Source organism: Rana temporaria, chromosome 10, assembly GCF_905171775.1.
Source record: "Rana temporaria chromosome 10, aRanTem1.1, whole genome shotgun sequence".
Taxonomy (NCBI): Eukaryota; Metazoa; Chordata; class Amphibia; order Anura; family Ranidae; genus Rana; species Rana temporaria.
The window spans coordinates 26088434-26108382 of record NC_053498.1 but is presented as its reverse complement, the minus strand read 5'-3'; the positions used below and the strand labels follow the sequence as shown (position 1 = coordinate 26108382).

At 42.8% G+C, this 19949-nt stretch overlaps 1 protein-coding gene across 1 annotated transcript in view; it reads right to left on the bottom strand.

The window, feature by feature from the left end:
- LOC120915819 (carcinoembryonic antigen-related cell adhesion molecule 1-like) overlaps window positions 1-19949 on the bottom strand; it is a 113750-nt gene that overhangs the window by 23129 nt on the left and 70672 nt on the right. Inside the window, exons 6-9 of the mRNA XM_040326618.1 lie at window positions 15775-16011; window positions 9135-9434; window positions 7638-7733; window positions 1880-1904 (exon numbers count right to left, since the gene is read on the bottom strand). Coding sequence (XP_040182552.1) covers window positions 1880-1904; window positions 7638-7733; window positions 9135-9434; window positions 15775-16011 — 658 coding nt within the window. The remainder of the gene's footprint in view (window positions 1-1879; window positions 1905-7637; window positions 7734-9134; window positions 9435-15774; window positions 16012-19949) is intronic.

Genomic DNA, 19949 nt, shown 5'->3' with positions numbered 1-19949 from the left:
GTATATTAAGACGGCTCCCATTCACTTCCATTGCTTTTCTCGACAGCGCGCGACTTGGGGAGACCTGCAGTCTGATCCCAGGTCGCCCCTGTGTGAACCGACTCTGACAGAGGTTATAACCCCTCAACGCTTTGCCCAACAAATATCAAAACATCAGTGGATTAGTCCATTTTAAATCATTTTAGTCAAATAGATAATTGGGTGTTCATTCTTACAGCTTATTGTTGTTTTATACACTTTGATAAGATGATCATCAATTCCAGAATTTTAATTGTTTTATAAAAACTCTCACATTTTTTTTGAAAGCCATAGTTACGTAAAATTATAACAATAATTACTATATAAAATTGTAAATTATTATAAACATTGAAGTGACAGACAGTGGCCCAGATTCAAGAAGCTATTGCGCCTGCGCAACCATAGGTTGTTTTGCTCCCGCGTAGCGAATGCCCCTGATTCAGGAACATCGCTACGCGGACTGCAGCCTAGGATATGACAGACATAAGCCTCCTTATGCCTTAATATCTCAGGCTGCATTCTTGCGTTGGCCGCTAGGGGGCGCGGCCATTGTGATCGGCGTATAGTATGCAAATTGCATACTACCACCGATTCACAAAAGTTGCGCAGGCCCTGCGCACGCAAGGTACGGAGTTTCCGTACGGCGACTTTAGCATAAGGCTGCTCCTACTCAGAGTAGGCGCAGCCAATGCTAAAGTATAGCCACCCTTCCCGCTCGTGAAATTTGAATTTCACGTCGTTTACGTAAGTGATTCGTGAATGGCGCTGGACGCCATTCACGTTCACTTAGAAGCAAATGACGTCCTTGCGACATCATTTGCCGCAATGCACGTCGGGAAAGTTTCCCGACGGAGCATGCGCTGTTCGCTCGGCGCGGGAGCGCGCCTAATTTAAATGATTCCCACCCCGGCAGGATCATTTACATTAGGGGCCCTTACGCATGGGCAAATTAGCATAGCGCCCGCGGAATTTACGGAGCTACTGCTCCGTGAATCGCGGGCAAATCGAAATATTTTTGTGGGCGCAGAGCAAAAATCGTTGCCCTTTGCCCACGCAAATATTGCGCGGTTCTACCTGAATCTGGGCCAGTGAGTTTTCACACCTCCTATGTAACAAATAGGCCTTCTGTTTCTCAGTAAAGGGGTAGTTTGTGTGCTTTTTTTTTTCTTTACAAATTTCTTTGCTCTTAAAATAAAATCACTAAATCTAAAACAAGCCATTATTATAAATTATATGCAAATGTTTCCATTCACAGAAAGTAAATGCAATAAGTCCCATGTAATTATTGTTAGCTTTGCATCTATGCACTGTTAGGGCAACCAAGATGGATGAACAATGGTAGGCTGTATTCTTATATCCCTCAAAGTATCTCCTTAAAAGGTCACAGCTCCTCCTACCATAGGAGTCCCTCCTTATACTGATTTTTTTAGGACCTAAGATGAGTTAAAAACCGAGCAGGGTATGGGTCCCTATCAATATCCCTTCAGACATAGAAAATCTAATGTGATCCAGCTTGCTAGAACCTATACAGAACCAAGTAAATTCAAAGGGGATTGACCCTTGAATTATAGTAATTCAAATTTTTAAACTGTAGATTTCTAAATTCTAATTTACATTTCAGCTCTGAGACAATCCAAAAAAGCATAGGGCTATACCCACTTCCCATCTCTACACATGGCAACTCTTGTCTGTATGGGGTGGGGGAGGGGGGGCAAGTGGTCTTTGTCCCAGACTGGGTTTTTACTAGGTTTAAAGCCCCAGCTCATAGATGTAGGCAAAGACACAAAGTAAATAGACTCTATTAGCAGTGTGACCCCCACCTTTAGGAAAAAGAAAGCCTATTTGTACATATGTGACTTACCTTTTGTTACGCCCAATATGTGTTTCTGCAGGATAAAGAAAAGTTTTAGTTGGAGAAAGGATAAGGAACTAAAGAAAGAATATTCAGAAATACAGCAGAAATGCCAAGATAAATATTTGCATGAATCTTATCTTTGCTTGTTCACATTTTATAAAGGTATTCTTCACATCTAAAACTGGGAATAGACATGTAGCAGTGTAAGTGTGCTAATCAAAATACATATTGTCTATACTCTACAGCAACCAGTAATCATCCTCATTTCATATTTAAACCGGGATAGTTGGAAGCGGATTAATTTTGATGTATTAAGAATTCATCTTTATGTCACACTTTTCATAAATTAGCTCCAATATGATTTCCTCTAAAGCGGTTACCAACCTTTTGAATCACTATAGAGTTAGTTTTTGACAGGAAAGGTTCCATCCACTGGTGACACTGCCTGATATTTGGCGTGCAGTACGGTGGTCCACCAGCAGGTGTCTATTGGCAGTCTGGAACTGCCAGGAGAGCTCTACCCTGGTGGTGGTATTATGTGATCTTTGGGCCACAGTACTGGCGTCCACCAGCAGGGGGTTCCTGGCAGTGTGGGGCCCGACATCTACTCCTGCAATCAGGCGTCCCCTGAGGCTGATTGCAGGAGATGTGTAAAAATACCCGGCAGACACAATCATACTTTGCCTTGGTATCTCTCCTCGTGCCTTGACCCTGAACCTGAGAAGCTCTGCATCTGTACCCGATCGTTATCTGAACCCTGAACCATGTGCCTTGTACCTGTACCCTCCTGTGATCCATCCTTCCATCCTCTCCCTGTCCTGTTTTTTTTCCCTTTCCCCAGCTGCTGACCTCCCATTGACGACCCTGGCCTGGCCCTGTTTATGTGTCTGGTTTTCCCCATTACTTTTACATATTGTTCTGTTACTGTTATTATTTGTGGGTTCTGTTGGCATTGGTTGTTGTGCACTGTGTGGTATTGGAGGTGGCTGTATTTATATTATTTCACTTATCTTTATTAAATTATCATATTTCACTTAAACACGTCTGGGTTTCCTCTGTAGCAATCCACACAGTTCTGGTCTTATCTGATACATATGACCGTTTTTCTGTTTAAATGTTTAGAAACTTCCCAATCTGCTTCCCCACCTGACTGGTTTTAGATGAAATATGAATCCTTCTCAAAAGTCTATATGTATATGACTTCTAGATCAAAATGCACGATCCCGTATATCAGTTATTACAGAGGACTATGAGCAATTGCTTAATTTTACAGAGAATGAAGTGGTCCTGGGTAGTTTTTATCATTCTGTCTCTCAAGAAAGTAAATAGTTTTGGCTGACATATGTATATAAGATTTAGGATATGTTGCTGTGATTTTTTTTTTTCTCTTGTTTTAGCAAGTCCAGCACCAACAAATCTTTGATGGGACTGTTTTATACTGTTTTATATACATTTCGTTTTAAATTACAGGATACCTTAGAACTTCATAGTTGACATATAGTAATAAGTACCGTATTTATCGGCGTATACCGCGCACTATTTTGCCCTGAAAATCAGGGCAAAATCGTGGGTGCGCGATATACGCCGATACCCGCGCCGAGTTTGAATACTGCGCCGACATATACCGAACGCAGTACACTCGTGTATAGTCGGGCAGTCTCGGCTACACTCGCGCTCACGTCCTGTACATCCAGGACGTCAGCGCGAGCATTGCTGACTATACACGAGTGTACTGCGCTCGGTATATGCCGGCGCAGTATTCAAACTCGGCGCGGGAAACGAGCGAGGAGGACACCGCAGAAGGACGCCGGACCAGACGAAGAGGACACCCGAAGCCGCAGACGGACGCCGGACCCGACGAGGCCGCCGATGGACGCCGTGCAAGACACCAAACTGTAAGTACAAAAATCTTTTTTTCACAGGAATTTCAAGGCAACTTTAGGGGTGCGCGCTATACGCGGGAGCGCGCTATACCCTAATAAATACGGTAATTACAATATTTTTTTTTAACCTGTTGAGTATAATGATCAATGCTTCGTAAAGCTCGGGGAAACAAAAACCAGATGAGAATTAAATTATAATACAACACAGAGGCTTTTGATACTGTGATTTAAATATAAGCCTCTTAATGAAAACAATAAATACAGACAATTATAGTACCATCATCCTGGAGATCAATTTAGTATAAGGTAAGGACTGGAGGGACCCCAAAGGCCCAATAGACCAAAAAACAAGGGGGCAGGGGGACTATATCGGTACTAGATAAGAAAAAAATAGAATAGAGGGGTAGTAGAGATAAAAGACCTATGTCAATTTATTTAGCATAGTATCAAAAAACAAGAGACATAATCATAAAATACATCTGAAGACAGCAATGTAGAACGATGGACATAATGTACGACCAACCGTACAAGTCACCGAGATGGAATAGACCCTGAACAGAAGGCAGTGAAAAGAAAAGAAGGGGGTCATACAACACAGGATCTCGACTAGTTTAGCAACAATAGTTGCTTCTTCAGGAGAATTCTAAAAGATGATACATAAATGTTAGCATCACAGGCTATAAACATATGGATAAATATGTAAAAACCAATCGGGTATCAGCGAACAGATATTCAGGTATCAACAACATAGAATACAAATATTTAGGGGAAACGAATGCTGTGTGGCTTACCTACTGTATACAAAGAGCAACCACTCGCTAGGGAGCCAGGAGCCGACCGTGGAGAGCACTCTCACACAGTGACCAGGAGGGGGGCAACTGTGGAGGTAGACCTGTCGTGACTGTACATAAATATATCATCAGTAGAGCTAAGCTATGTGCAAATAGGTGATAGTGAGGTGAAGTGGAGGTGCCACCGTGGTGATAGTGCCAATAACCATATAAATTATATAGGAACTAAGTGACTAGAACCCTTAGAGCCCAAAGAGACCATGGAGGTCAAGAGGAAGGGGGGAAAAAAATGAAGGGGGTGGGTGGAGGTGAAGAGGGGGAACAAGGAGGGGGAGGGGAGGAGGGGGAGGGAGAAGGAGACGAAGGGGGCAGGAGAGATGAGAGGCAAGAAAAGAGAAAACAAGGATGAGAATGGGGACAGTTGTTGGGTACAGGGGGGGGAAATGAGGAGGGGCAGAAGAGATGGGTGAAAGAAAAAAGAGGGGAAAAATAATTGGGAAATAAGAGGGGAGGACAAGGGGAACAGCAGAGAAGGGAAGAAAGAGCAGGACAAAGAAGGGAGGGGAAGAGGTAGGGGTAATTAGAAGGAAGGAAGGAAAGAAGAGGAAAGGGGGGGGGAGAGAGGAAATAGAGGGGGGGAGAAGGGTAATTAGGAGGAAACAGGCAGGCAGAAGACAAACAAAGGGAGATGACAAGGATTAGATAAACAAGGAAAGGGAAAGGAAGGGAAGGACGAAGAAAGGGAAAGAAAGGAGGGGGGAGCAAGGGGGAAAAGGGAAAAGGGGGGGAGGGGATAAGCCCAGCGGGGGGAGTGAACCCAGTTCTTTGTATAGGTAAGCCACACAGCATTTGTTAACCCTAAATATTTGTATTATATGTTGTTGATACCTGAATATCTGTTCGCTGATACCCGATTGGTTTTTACATATTTATCCATATGTTTATAGCCTGTGATGCTAACATGTATGTATCATCTTTTAGAATTCTCCTGACGAAGCAACTATTGTTGCCAAACTAGTTGAGATCCTGTGTTGTATGACCCCCTTCTTTTCTTTTCACCGCCACCCTGTGTTCAGGGTCTATTCCATCTCGGTGAATTGTGCGGTTGGTCGTACAATATGTCCATCGTTCTACATTGCTGTCTTCCGATGTATTTTATGATTATATGTGTCTCTTGTTTTTTGATACTATGCTAAATAAATTGACATATGTCTTTTATCTCTACTACCCCTCTATTCTATTTTTTTATTTTCTTATCTAGTACCGATATAGTCCCCATGCCCCCTTGTTTTTTGGTCTATTGGGCCTTTGGGGTCCCTCCAGTCCTTACCTGCTTTTGATACTGTATCATTAGGCATATGTAAAATAGTAGTAAATTATTATTTATAATGGTTTTCCACTTTTGAGTAGAAAGTAAGAAGCCTGTTGGTTGGAGGAAATGTAACCAGTGACTCTGGCAGATGAGTGTGTGTGTGTATCACCTAAGCTCAAATTCAATTAAGGTAAGGCAGCACCAGGGCCCAATTATCCATAAGGCCCCTTTCACACAGGCTGCCTGATCAGGTCCACCTGTCAGTTTTTCAGGCAGACCTGATCGGACACTGCATTGTCCCCTTTGGAGTGGCAGATGTCAGCGCTGACACCCACCGCCATCTCATCCTGTCTGACAAAAACTGACTAATGGTGGTCCTATATTCCATCTGTCCAGCAGCTCGAATCAGATGTCATTGGATGGAAACGGACAGGCGGTCTGTTTCCATTTGATTGCCCCATAGAGTTGAGTGGGACTGTATCCGTGTCTGCTCTGCATAGCGGACCTGTCATCCACCTGCTCAGCAACATCAGCAGAGACATCCTCCACTGAGCACGTGGATTCCGCATAGCGGGAGCACCTATGTGAAAGGGGCCTTAGGTAGTAATCTAGGGCCTGGTGGATGTCTGTTGGTCCCAGGTACAACCATCATATTCCTACAGTAAACCAGTGTGATAAGCACAACTTCTATCAACTGCCTAAAAATGCAGAATTTCAATTCAATTCCAATTGAAGTGATGAGCGAGAAGGCAGCTGCTTCCTTGCTCAGGGCCCTATTGCACCCTAATCCATTTCTAGGGAGCCCAACCTAAAATTGGATCTACAAACCAGAGTCTCAGTATTATGTAATTGATACATGAATATAGTCGTTCTTTTTCAGAATATTTTTTTTTTTACAAAACATTAATAGCCAAGAAGAAAAAATGATCTGATAGGCTTTTTGCATACGATGAAGAGATTGCATGCAGTGGTGTTGAACAGGAGACTGTTGAAAGTAAATTGATAGCAAGTGTGCAGATGGCACATTGGTTGGAAGGAGAAGATAAACAGCCAAGCACAGTGGTCATGAACTTCATTTTAAATTTTAAAATGTCCTGCCTAAGACTCTGAGATGCCAGCTATTTCCATTATAATTCAGAAACATTTTTTTCTGTACCACTTTCTGATTTAGATTCCCTGTCCTGCTATCCTCTGTCAACGTGCAGTAAAGCTGCTTTAGTGCTTAGCAAGGGCACTCTCAATGGACGGGGGGGTAGCAGTAGGTGGAGCTTAGTCATGAAGTCAGAGAAAGTCAGCAACAAAGTGAAAATAAAGTATTTCAGAGGCTTTTCTGGCTGGAAAATGTATGGATGTTAACATGCAATTTTGCAGTGATACTAAAGGCTCATTTTTAAAAAAAAAAAAAAGAACAAAACTTGTTATAATTACCTTCTCTGTGCAATAGTTTTGCACAGAGCATCCCCGAGCCTTCTCTTCTCGGATACCCTGCCAGCACATATGGCTCCTCCCCCTGCTGAGTGCCGCCATAACAATCCGCTTGCTATGGGGGTACTTGTGCGTGTTCCCTCCCTAGCCCCGCTCTGTGTGTCCATAAGACACACAGAGCATGGCTCAGCCCCATTGAATGCATGAGGGTAAAAAACCCTTCAGCCACTAGAACTACTTTAAAATTAGTTAGCCTTATCCTAGAATTCGGTTTTAGGCAGAACAGGGCAAAATGAACACAACAACGTTTAGTGCACAAAATTAAAGAGTACAATTTGGAACAAAAAACTCACTTTTCTTCACAATGAAGAACACAGCGATTCCAATTAAAGTAACACCAGCCAAAACCCCGATGACAATACCAGCTATTGCACCACCGGTCAAGCCATCTGTAGGAGGAATAACATCTATGAAACAAATGTAAAAAAATGCAATAGTGCCAATTCGAACAGTTTTATTTTTTAGAAAATTCTATATATATTTTTCATATATTTTGACAAAAAGGAAAATACTAGCAAAATATATTTTCTCTATAGATGCTTTTACATTATAAAGACTTTTTTCTCTATTTTTAGGTGAAAACTTTTACTGATGATTGACATCACCCTAACTCTGCCATAATCTGTTATTTACAATGTTAAGATTGCAGGAAAGGGATGTAAACCCAGGCAACAGACAGAGGATTATTTGGGTAATCTGACCTGTTTATACACCTGGGGATCTGCTGGACGCATGTAGTTGACATGCTACAGGCAAATACATACATGTGGACCTGAGCTTTACAAATGCAGCAGTTACCAAAATGTAGCCCTTAGATTTTCTCTAACTGGCCTTTGTTGCATTAATACTCTCATTAAGCCCAATGATGGGGCACACTTCTTTACAATGACCCCAACAATGGGGCACAATTCCTACCACTAACACCATTGATGGGGCACTATTCCTCCCACTGACATTATTGATGAGCTCAATTTCTCCCATTGACACTGTTGTAGGGCACTATACTACCCACTGATACAAACAATGGAGCACTAGTCTTCCTACAGAAACCAATGATTGAGCACTATTACTATTGATGGGCACTTTTCCTTCCAATCAAACTATTGGTGGGGCAAACTTCCTCCCACTGACACAAACAGCTGGCACAGTTTCTTCTGCTGACACAAACAGTGGGTACTATTCCTCCCTCTAAAACCAACAATGAGTCACTAGTCCTCCCATTGATGGGGCACTATTCCTTCCACTGAAACCACTAGCGGGGCAAAATTCCTCACACTGACAAAAACGCTGGGCACAATTCCTCCCATTGGCACCAATGATGTGACATTATTCATCCTCACACTGACCACAGATGCTAGGTGCATTTTTTCTCCCACGGAAGCCCAACCCTGGGACATTTTTTACTAACACTTAGCACTGAGCCAGGGGGATTGCTTACTCCCACTAACGCTGGGGACTTTTGTACCCCCACTGACCAATGTCTAGCCTTCTAAAGTTTCAAATACTGTAATCTAGCACTTTGTTTATAAAGTTGATAACCCTTGCATTAATGAACCAGATTTAACATTCTGTGGTGATTACTAATATTAAATGTTAGATGAAAGACTTGCACACATATGCTTGTAGCAATGGACTATTTTATCATGTTTTCCCTCAATGCATGGCATCATACATACCATTATGCATTGTGATGCCATTAATTTCAAGTTTTTGTTTAACAGTGTTTTCATATTAACATTTTAAAACTTTTTAGTTATATTTCTTAGATATAGATTTTATAATAGACTCACTTTCAGTCACACTGACAATGAAGAGAAAGCTCTGAGTTCCAATTATATTCTTAGCTATGCATTCATATTTTCCAGCATCATTCACAGTCACATCTCGGATCAGGTAACTTGAACTAAAATTGGTGCTGCTCTCTGAGGATTCCCGGATTTGGATAGATTCCTTGCTTTGGCTAGAGAGGGAATGGAGCCAAGTGAAAGTTGCTGGCAGCCCAAGTTCCAGGGTCACTGTCAGATTTACAGTCCCCCCAACTCTTGTATCAGTGATGGTGGTGTTGTCATGTCCCAGGGCCTCTGGGGGTCCTGATGAAATAAACACACAAAAAGCATACAATTAATCGCATTATTATACAACTGCATGGTTCAACCCTAATGCTGCGTACACACGACCGTTTTTCATGACGAGAAAAATGCCTTTTTTTTTAAATTGGTCATTAAAAACGATCATGTGTGGGCTCCAGAGCATTTTTCTCGACGAGAAAAATGGCCATTAAAAATTTAGAACATGCTCTAATTTTTCTCATCCTTTTTTCACGTCGTCGTTTTTCTCGTTGTGAAAAACGGTTGTGTGTAGGCTTTAATGTCGGGGAAAAAATGCACATGCTCAGAAGCAAGTTATGGGAAGGGAAATTTGCATAATCAGCCCATAGGGAGGTGCCATTCGAATGGAACTTCCCCTTTATAGTGCCGTCGAACTTGTTGTCACTGCGCTTTGCTAGAGCATTTTTTTTTACGACCGTGTGTATGCAAGGCAGGCTTGACAAGAATCACGTAGAGAAAAACATAGTTTTTCTCCATGACATGAAAAACGGTCGTGTGTACGCGGCATATGGCTGGTTAAAACATGAAAGTCTAAGTGGCTACACAATTTTAAGACCAAGCTATTGTATTTTTGTTAGACCTCAGCATGGTCTTCAGCAGGAAACTGCAGAACCTGGAATGTGAGTGGGAAATACCCTTGAGAATGACCAAGTGAGAATGTCTACTGAGACCAGACAGCAGTAAATTTGTCACAAAACGGCACACTTCAGGTTAGTATTTCCAATTGCTAACATCTCGTATAAGCTTTATAGTTACATAGTTAGGTTGAAAAAAGACACAAGTCTATCCAGTTCAACCAGTGTTAAAAATATTAAAAATTACTTTCAAAATCACAATAATTCTGCAGCTTTAATTAAAGTAAAACCTGGTGATACGAACTCGAAAATCTTTGTTTAGAAGCACACAATTGACCGTGTTATTACACTTTATGCAGGCATGGTATACTGTTGTCACCATCAGGACATCAGTCCTGAAAAAGGTCCTGCAGCCATCTTTAGAGAGCAATTAGACAGGAAATTATTGAAAAGATGATTCAGAGAGAAAAGAAGTGCATGAAAATTGTTTGTGATACACAATCCCAGATAGCAAGGATAACCTACCTCAAATTTGTGGCAGTTTTGAATTGTAAATCTTGTTACCTTGCTGCACATTTTCACTGGCAAGTTGTACACTTGCAGAGCACTTGAAGCACAAGTTCTAATTGACGCTTTTCTTTTTTTTTAACAATAGTTTTTATTACATTTTCACATAATATAGAACAAACAAAGCAAGGTACATACCAGTTCCTCGTCAAAAGTGTGTATGCAATACACAAAAATAGTAAACATGTTACAAAGGTAGTGCAGGTTAGGCAACAAGAGCAAGGTTAGTGTTCATGGAAAATGGATCATACAGACATGTCATAAAGTGACTACGATATCTAAAATACTGTCAACCCGGGTGGTCTCTGCGACCATCGGATTCACAGAAATATTGCTGCTCTAGACCAACGTCCCCATGCGAGCCACACCGCGTGAGCCTCCCTGAGGCGACCTCTGCTAGAAGCCAATGTTGGCTCATAGTTATAGTGCAGATTTACAAATCCAATAGTGCTTTCTATCGTCAGGGGTTTTGTAGATTTCCAGAGTCTGGTTATGCTCAGCCGAGCTGCCATAAGGATATTGGTGGCTACCAGTCTCATGTCAGTGGGGATCAGGTCCAAATTCACATTAAGCAGTGCCAGAGCTGAGGATGGAGGTAGAGGGTTACCAATTATGTCTGACAAAATACGGAAAATCGTGGACCAGTATGGGCTAATGGACGGACAGGACCAAAGTATGTGTAGAATATCGCCTTTAGCACCGGCGCATCTCCAGCATGTATCGGGATGTTCTTACCAAATTTAGCTGGCGTGAGATACCAACGTAGGGAGATTCTTAATGTGAGTTCCCACAGCGCCGCATTCCGGGTAGCTTTGTGAATGGATCTGAGTGTGGATTGCCATTGGGCTTCAGTAATTGTTTGGCCTGTGTCTATGTCCCATTGGCTGTGTGGTTTGGCTTTGGAAAATACCTGTTTCTGGCGGAAAATGTTATAAAAAAGGGAAATTCCTTTCTTTTTCGAGGAGTAATCGGTCAAAAAAGACCACACTTTAGGAGGAATAGCACGGCCTGGACATCTGAGATATGCAGTGTTTAATTCTGATGTAAGTAAAGAGTTCCGTTTGTTTAAGTTGAAACTTTGCTTGTATCTGCGGTAACGTAAGTAATGTTTCTCCACTAAAGATGTCATGAATGTAGCATATGCCATTGGCTTTCCAATGTGTTAACCCAAGGTCTTCAGTGCAATGCGTTAGGCTGTTCAATTGTATAGGAGGGTGGAATGGATGAGGGTGAAGTTCACCCTGCTGGACAAGGAATTTCCAAGCTAAAGCTGAAGCTCTCATCGTGGGAGGGAGTGAATTGGAGACAAGTGTACCATGTGGGACCCCCAGAATCCAGTCACAAAGGTTGTTGTGTTTAAACAATGATGATTCCAGCTGTCCCCATAAGGTAAGGGGGGGGCGGCTGGAACCAATCCCTAAGCTGAGTGAGAATTGAGGCCCAGTAGTATTCTTTAAAATCTATGGACCCTGCACCCCCCCGCAGATTTATGTTTGGTGAGAAGTTGTTTTGCGCAGCGGGGCTTCTTACCTTGCCACAGCAACTTATTCAGGGTAGTTTGTAGAGAATGGAAGTAGGACGCTGGGATAGGGATGGGGAGTGTCTGGAATAAATACAGTAGTTGAGGCAGGTGCATGATTTTAAATGCTGCGAGCCTGCCAGAGCATGAGAGTTCATGTTTGTCTAGGTCAGTAGTATCTTTCTGGAGTGTATCGAGGAAGGGCTTGAAATTACTTTTAAATATTTACATTTTTGGTGGAGCTTGTCAGTTGGACTCCCAGGTAGGATATCTCGTGATCTGCCCATTTATAGGGAAATTGTGTTTGCACCAAGTTCCTGGTAGTGGTGTCAATGCCAACAAATCATATATACTAGACTTAGGTCTTAACTTTATAGTATGACACCTCACTGAACCACTGAAGCACTTCCAGAAGTGATGTTGTTGGATCAGTTAACATAAGTATGACATCGTCTGCGAACAGACTGATCTTGTGAGAATTGGGACCTATTTGGAATCCTGAAATGTACGGGTTTTGCCTAATGTGTTCTGCAAGGGGTTCTATAAGTAGATTAAAAATCAGTGGCGACAGCGGGCAACCTTGCCTGGTGCCGTTTGTTATGTTGAATGGTTTGGAGAGCATGTCGGCAGAGAACACTTGTGCTGCCGGGGATGTATAAAGAGCAAGTAAGGAGTTTAGTATGTGTCCCTGGAACCCAAATTTTTGGAGAACTCGTCGTAAATAGCCCCAATGGATTCTATCGAACGCCTTCTCTGCATCCAAGGCTAGGAGCAGAGAAGGCGTTCCGCTGGACTCGGCATAATGTAGAATATCGATCACTCGTCTCGTGGCGTCTGACGTTTGTCTACCAGTTGTGAAACCAGATTGGTCCCTGTGGATCCGTGTGGGCATGATATTAATAAGCCTTGTGGCAATCGTTTTCGCATAGATTTTTAGGTCGAGGTTGAGGAGTGATATCGGATGGAAGTTTTGGGGTGTTGGCGGGTCTTTTCCCGGTTTGGGCAGAGTAACAACAAGTGCTTGCAGGGATTCTTTAGGGAATTTGGAAGAGGCGGCCGCGTTGTTGAACACTGCTGTTAGGGTGGGCGCTAGGTGTTGGGCAAAGTGTTTAAAATATTCCCCGGTGAGCCCATCTGGGCCAGGGGATTTACCCAAAGGTAAAGAGTGAATGGTTGCAAGAATTTCTGAAATGGTGAAGGGTTCATTCAGCCGAGCCAGTTGGTCTGCTGAAAGGGATGGGAGACATATGTGGTTGAGAAAGTTGTCTATGTCTGTCGGGGAGGGTTGATGCGTGTCATGGTCATTACATAAGTTGTACAGGTCTCCATAGTACGTGCTAAATGCACCAGCGATTGCTAGGGGATTGTTAAGTTGTGCATTGGTATGCGGATGAAAGAGATGGTCAATCTTATTTTTAGTTCTCCTACCCTTAATACGTTGTGCTAGAACTTTACCAGCCTTATTAGATGTGAAGTAAGAAAATGCTTTCAATTTTCTTTGGTTATGTTCAAAGGATTGCAGAAGAAGGAGCCTTAGCACCTGTCTTAGGGAAAGTATGTGAGCGGCCCTAGTCGGATCGGGTTGGATTTATTAAGGCGCTCTATTTGCGATATAAGAGTATCTATTCTTATCGATCTGTTCTTTTTATGGGTAGAGCTCAGTTTAATAGAAATTCCTCTAATAAATGAATACATGCCTTATGCGCGTTCCACACCACGCCTGGATCGGGCACAGAGCCCATATTAGTGTCAAAATATTCTTTCAGATGGTCAGAAATTTTTGGTGAGAAAGAAGGGTGTTGCAAGATGTAGTTGTTAGCTCTCCAGATAAACGCAGGTCTTACGTTTTGAGAGTCAGAAATTGTGATGGTGACAGGGGCATGGTCCGACCAGGTCGTGGTGTGGATCACAGATGCGCTTAGTTGACACTTTTCTAATTTGTAGCAAATTTGCATGGCAAGTCTCTATCCAGAGCAAAGTTGCAGTGGTGAGTCTACAGCAAGACCTCTGCAAGCCACAGTGCCCCCCTGTGGTGGGATGACCATTGCACAGCATAACTGAACCAAAACGTGCAGCAGACTTGCAGAATGTTAGCAAAGAAAGTTGATCTGGAGTCATGCAATGTGGACTTGCCGAAATTGTGCAACAAACTTGTGAAGTCGGACAAGTCTAGCAATAGCTTAACATATTATTTTCTAAACTTGCAGCTTGCTATCTGGAATGGAGTTGATTGGCTTAAGGCATTTAGGGTGTTTACTTTGCAAGGGACTTTTCCCTTAACTTAGTGAATGAGGTGAAGAACTGCTGATGTCCATCATCCAATCAAGTTCTAGCAAAAATACTGCGTTATTTCTTTGCATGTGATTCGTTATTCTTTTTCCTTGCAAAGTGCATGTACACCACATTCACTAAGTTAAAAGAAAATTCCTTTGCAGGGTGCAATTTCCCTTGCAAAGTGAACATCGTATTTACCTTTAGGAAATCAACCCCAGTACGAATAGGGGTTGATTTACTAAAGGCAAAAAGGTGGTTCACTTTGCAAGGGATATTTCCCCCGAGCATAGGGAATAAGGTGAAGACCTACTCCCATCATCCGAACATGTCCAAGCAAAAATGCTTTTTTTTTTTAAAATCTCACCACATTCGTTAAGCTCTGGGGAAAATTCTCTTGCAAAGTAAACGGTCTATTCGTTTTAGGAAATTAACCCATAGTGAGTATTTGCAATGTTTCCAAAGATTCTCTGTATAAATAAGAAAATCCTCCTGTTTATAGGTACAAAGATCTGAAAACATGACGGGGTAGATCCACGTACAACGGCGCATTATTGCGCCGGGCGTAGCGTATCTAAGATACTCTACGTCGCTGTAACTTACTTTTTTTTGTTTCGAATCCTCAACGAATTTGCGCCGTAAGTTACGGTGGCGTAGTGTATCTTTTGCGGTGTAAGGGCGCGGAATTCAAATGGAAGTGATGGGAGCGTGTTTTATGTAAATACGTTGTGACCCGACCTAAACAACGTTTTTTTTTTTTAAACTGCGCATGCGCCGTCCATGGGGTATCCCAGTGCGCATGCTCGAAATTAACCCGGAACAAGCCAATGCTTCCGACGGTGACGTCATTCTACGCAAATGCCTATTCGCGAACGACTTACGCAAACGACGTAAAAATTTCAAATTTCTAGGCGGGAAGGACGGCCATACTTAACATCGAGTACGCCTCATAACAGCAGCTTTAACTATACACCGGAAAAAGCCGAACGCAAACGAAGTAAAAAAATGCGCCGGGCCAACATACGTTCGTGGATCGCCGCAACTAGCTAATTTGCATACTCAACGCAGATTTCGACGGGAACGCCACCTAGCGGCCGCCGAAAAATTGCAGCTTAGATCCGACGGCGTACTAAAATGTACGCCTGCCGGATCGATCCCAGATGCCGTCGTATCTTGTTTTGTGGAAATTTAAAATTACGCCGGCGTATAAGTAGATACGCCGGCGTAATCCTTTTGTGGATCTGCCCCGACATATTTTTATAGGCTCTGGATTTTGCTCCCTTTTATAGGGAGCCCAGGGTTATGCTACTTTATCTGGGCTCTGAGTCTGATTAATACAACCCTTGCTGTGGTAGAAGATGGGCTTCAAGTGGACATATCTGAAACTCACCTATTCTCAATGTGCAAAGTGATTTTCTTCCTAGTTGATCTCCAAGGCAAGTGAGATCTGTTCCTTGAACATCACCTATGGATGCCGGGCTGGTTACATTGTTCGTTCCATTCTCTGTTGTTCCATTGAAGGTCAGGGACACATTAGCTTCTGGATGCCCTCCTGACCAGGAACAGCCAAGTTTAAAATCCTGTCCATCAGGCATAACAGAGCAAGCAATGTTTTCTTCCGGATTCCCTACGAAATGTAAAATGTCAACTCAGCAACATTATCATCATCAATTATACATTCTAAATCTATATGTTTACCTATAGATAATCTCACACATAAATGAGCAACAGGAAAATTTGCATGTATGAACATTATAAATTGGTGCACAAAAAAGTGTTATTCATTTGTTACAATCTGCTGACTGTATACCCATCAGTCAGGGTTGCTTTAAAGTGTTTGTTTAGCCAACATTTTATCCTGTTCTTTGTATTGCTTCCTTTGTGTGCAATCCCTGGTGTTCCTGCCAGTCCCACTGAACACAGCATGGTCAGTTCTCTAGCTATGCTGGAAACTCAGCCTGCTCTCCTCCAATGAGCAGACTTGTCCTGCCACGCCCCCCTACACAGACATTCACTCGGAAGCACAGTGTGCTGCTGCTTCTCCTCCCCCCTGCTTTTTTGCAGCTGAGAACAGAGGGAATGTGATCAAAACATTATAAATACCTGTAGCACCCTCTATCTAGGTAGGTGCTAGAGGTATATTTTTGGTGAGTACAGGTAAATTTAGGCAGGTCTAGCTGGAAGCTAGGCCTGTTTGTTTTGATCTGTGTGGGCTGGCAGTGGCTCAGAGTAGGCTAGTGACTCACAGATGCATCATATTTCAGTTACCTCCCTCTGGCTTCTAGAGGATTCCAGAAGAGAGGAGGGGAAGAGAGGTGGAGCTGTCTGGGGTGTCTCAAGGAGCCCTGACCAATCCCCAACTAAGATTAGCAGGGGGGGGCAGGCCTCCTTAAAATACCCTGGGGAGGAGTTGTCAGGGGGAAGAAGCTGAAAATGGAGCACTAGGTTGTCAGGGGGCCTTTGATGGCGCTCCCCAGCCTGGGCAGGGAGGCCTAAGGCTTGGGTAAAAGTCAGAGCCTTTTGGAAAGCAAGAAGTATCTGGACAGGATGCACCAAGAGGAACCAAAGAGGACAACAGAAGCTAGCGTTGCCAGGCAAGTCTCCAGGAGGAATCCACCGGTTGCAGCCAGGAGTGACAGGCACAGTTTGGAGAGCTGGGGAGGCATGCCGGAGCGGACTGTGAGTGTGCAGACTGAGATGGATGTAGAGCCAGAAATAAGGACTGTGATGTTACAGGCAGTGGAGTAGGACAGCTGCAGTCAGGAGGGCTGGCAGAGCCTGAAGAAGGCTTACTGGGAACAGTATTCTACCACAGGGCAGCTAGCACTAAAGAACTTCCTACTATTTTGTTGTTACATCATAGGGACCCACGGTCCCTGGCTGCAAATGGCAGTTGCTAAGGCCTAACTGAGTCAGAGTTGGGCCTAACCATATGCTAGCTGTAGCTTCAAGTAAGGGTTGTGCAGGAGAAGTGAGTAACAGTCTGCAAGCAAGCGATGTGCTGGAGAAGACTGGAGCTGTACAGTGTGTATAGAAGTTTCTATTGATCATTTATTGATCCAACTATTGATCTCTGGGCATCCTATAACCCCTTACCCACCCAAGTTCAAATTCCCTCAATAAAATAACAAAAAGAAAAGCACAGGACTGTTCATTGTCTTAAGAGTAAATAAGGATTGAGGAGTGGGCAGAGATGACAGGTGATAGATGGACCACAACATTCAGCAGCCCCTACGGGGGTACCGCTACATACCTTCTTTTGCCTTTTTTATACCTGTACAGAAGTTTTTTGCCTTTCACTTCTATTTTAAACTGGGTGGTTTCCCAATGTGAGGGTTTACATACACTTAAAGTGTTTGTAAACCCTAACAATTACTTTTTAATTCGCTCCATTTTGATCTGTTAAATATATAGTTGAATGCATATTGTGGAAAAAACTGTCAATCTTTGTTAGAAATTCAAAGCTGTCCTATATCCTCTGCATATGTTGTGGGTTAACTCAAATAATCTATTTATCCTTCCCAGTTCTTATCTTGGTATTGCAAGTCAGCTAGTCCTTATGTTTTGTAGCTGAATTCAGTGGGGTGGATTCAAAGAGAAGTATACACTATTTTGCTCTACTGTGATCCAGAGTTAGCTGAGCAGGTTATTACCCATTATCATCTGACCTGGCAGAGCTGATGCAATCTCTGAAAGATTCCCAAAATATTATTGGCATCCTCCACCAGCAGCCCCTGCTGGCTCCCCCTTTCAGTGAGCAGCTGAGAACTGGAGCCAGCCACAGCCACGCCCTCCCCAGCCTCATGCTCCGGTGAGCACTGGAGGAGCAGAGCTGAGAATGGTAACTGCCAGCCAGTGCTCTCCGGTTTAAGTGGACAAGGACTGAATGATCAGATTTTAACTGAGATCTCAAACAATGTTATTTGCCCACCAAGCTTTATTCTGTAAGCAACAGATTTGTGCAAAAAGTGAGATTTGTCATCCTAAAATGGAAAGTGTGCTACTAACGAAATCAGCAGGTTTCAATAAAGAAAAAGGAAGACTGAAATAAAGAAAACCACATGTAAGAGCTGGTAAATTACAATATATTTCATTTTTATTTACAGAAATGTGCTTTTATTTTTAATTTTTGCTTTTAGATACACTTTAGTCCAATGCCACCCCCTCCATCCCCAGTAAGAAGCCATGGCACCTGTTTACAATGTAAAGCTGAATTCCAGTCCTGAAGACCATAATTGTAATGCCTCGAATACACGGCCAGATTTTCCGATGGAAAAAGTGAGCTTTTCCATCAAAAATTCAGACGGACTTGGATAAATAACATGTTCTCAATCTATCCGTCAGAGTTCTGACGGAGTTTTGCACTGTCAAAAGTCTGGCCGTGTGTACTGGGCATAATGGTTGCTTTTGTGTAGAGGATTATAAATAAGTCAATTATTTACCTTATTTCTTGCTACCCTGGCAGCCACCACTCTCCTCCAGTGTTGGTGGGCCCTCAGCATCCTCACATACAATGCAAGTTGTATAACAATGAGGAAGCCTGTGGGAATGCAGAATAGGGTAAGTGTGACGGTATTGGTATGATATCCCCGTCAAAGATTCCCTTCTTCCATAAGAACATCACCCAATATTCCACTAGGAGGAATATTCCTGAGATCGCCCATTAAGCCACACATGAGTCCAGGCTTACTGCTAGAACAAGACAGACTTTAATGTTATAACACAGAGCTTATATGTAATTTCCAAAACTGTTACAATGACAAATCTCCGCCCCCTCACACTGGGGCTTCCATACAGATGATTAGGCAGACATGACGGAGCCGATCAGTGACGCTGATTACTAGTTGTACTGAATACATTAACTAGACAGCTCGACCCCGCATATAGAGAGATAATTACCACAATGGAGCAATCAGAATAATTAACACAAGCCACTTAAACACAGATCTCCTTCACACAAGACAATAGATCAATTAACCTTTAGAAATAGTGAGGGGACATTAGCACGTCAATAACTTGTTAGCCGAGGACTGAATCACACATGGCAAGCAGGGAGAATTAAACTGAGACATATAGGCAAATGCATCACAGTAAGTATTCTACCTTATTCTATTCTCCCTAGACAAAACAAGCAGTTAACCTTTGCAGCATGAAAGGGAAACACTGGAAGGGTAACGTTGTCTCCAGCCTGGATTTAATCTTAAAGAAATAAAATAATAAATGCACATTGGTTTGCAAAGAAAATGTGCAGTGATTTTTTTCCCACAGAAACCTGCAGAGCATTGCACTTGCGATCAGCAGATCATGGGTGCAATGCCAGGCTCCTGAAGACATGTTCTCCAGCTTTTTGCCTGTTCTGATGTACAGACTTTCAGTTAGCATGCTGGAGTAAGTGTAAATGTTCTACAAATGTGCCGATGAGTGCAATCGTAGTCCATTGAGAACTGCAAACCTTCTGTCTTCTAGAAAACACATCACGTGCTTATGGATGTGCCTTCACCTTATAAGATGAACTTCTTAATCATAGAAGGTCAGTATAGCGTGAGCAGCGTATAGAATGCAATA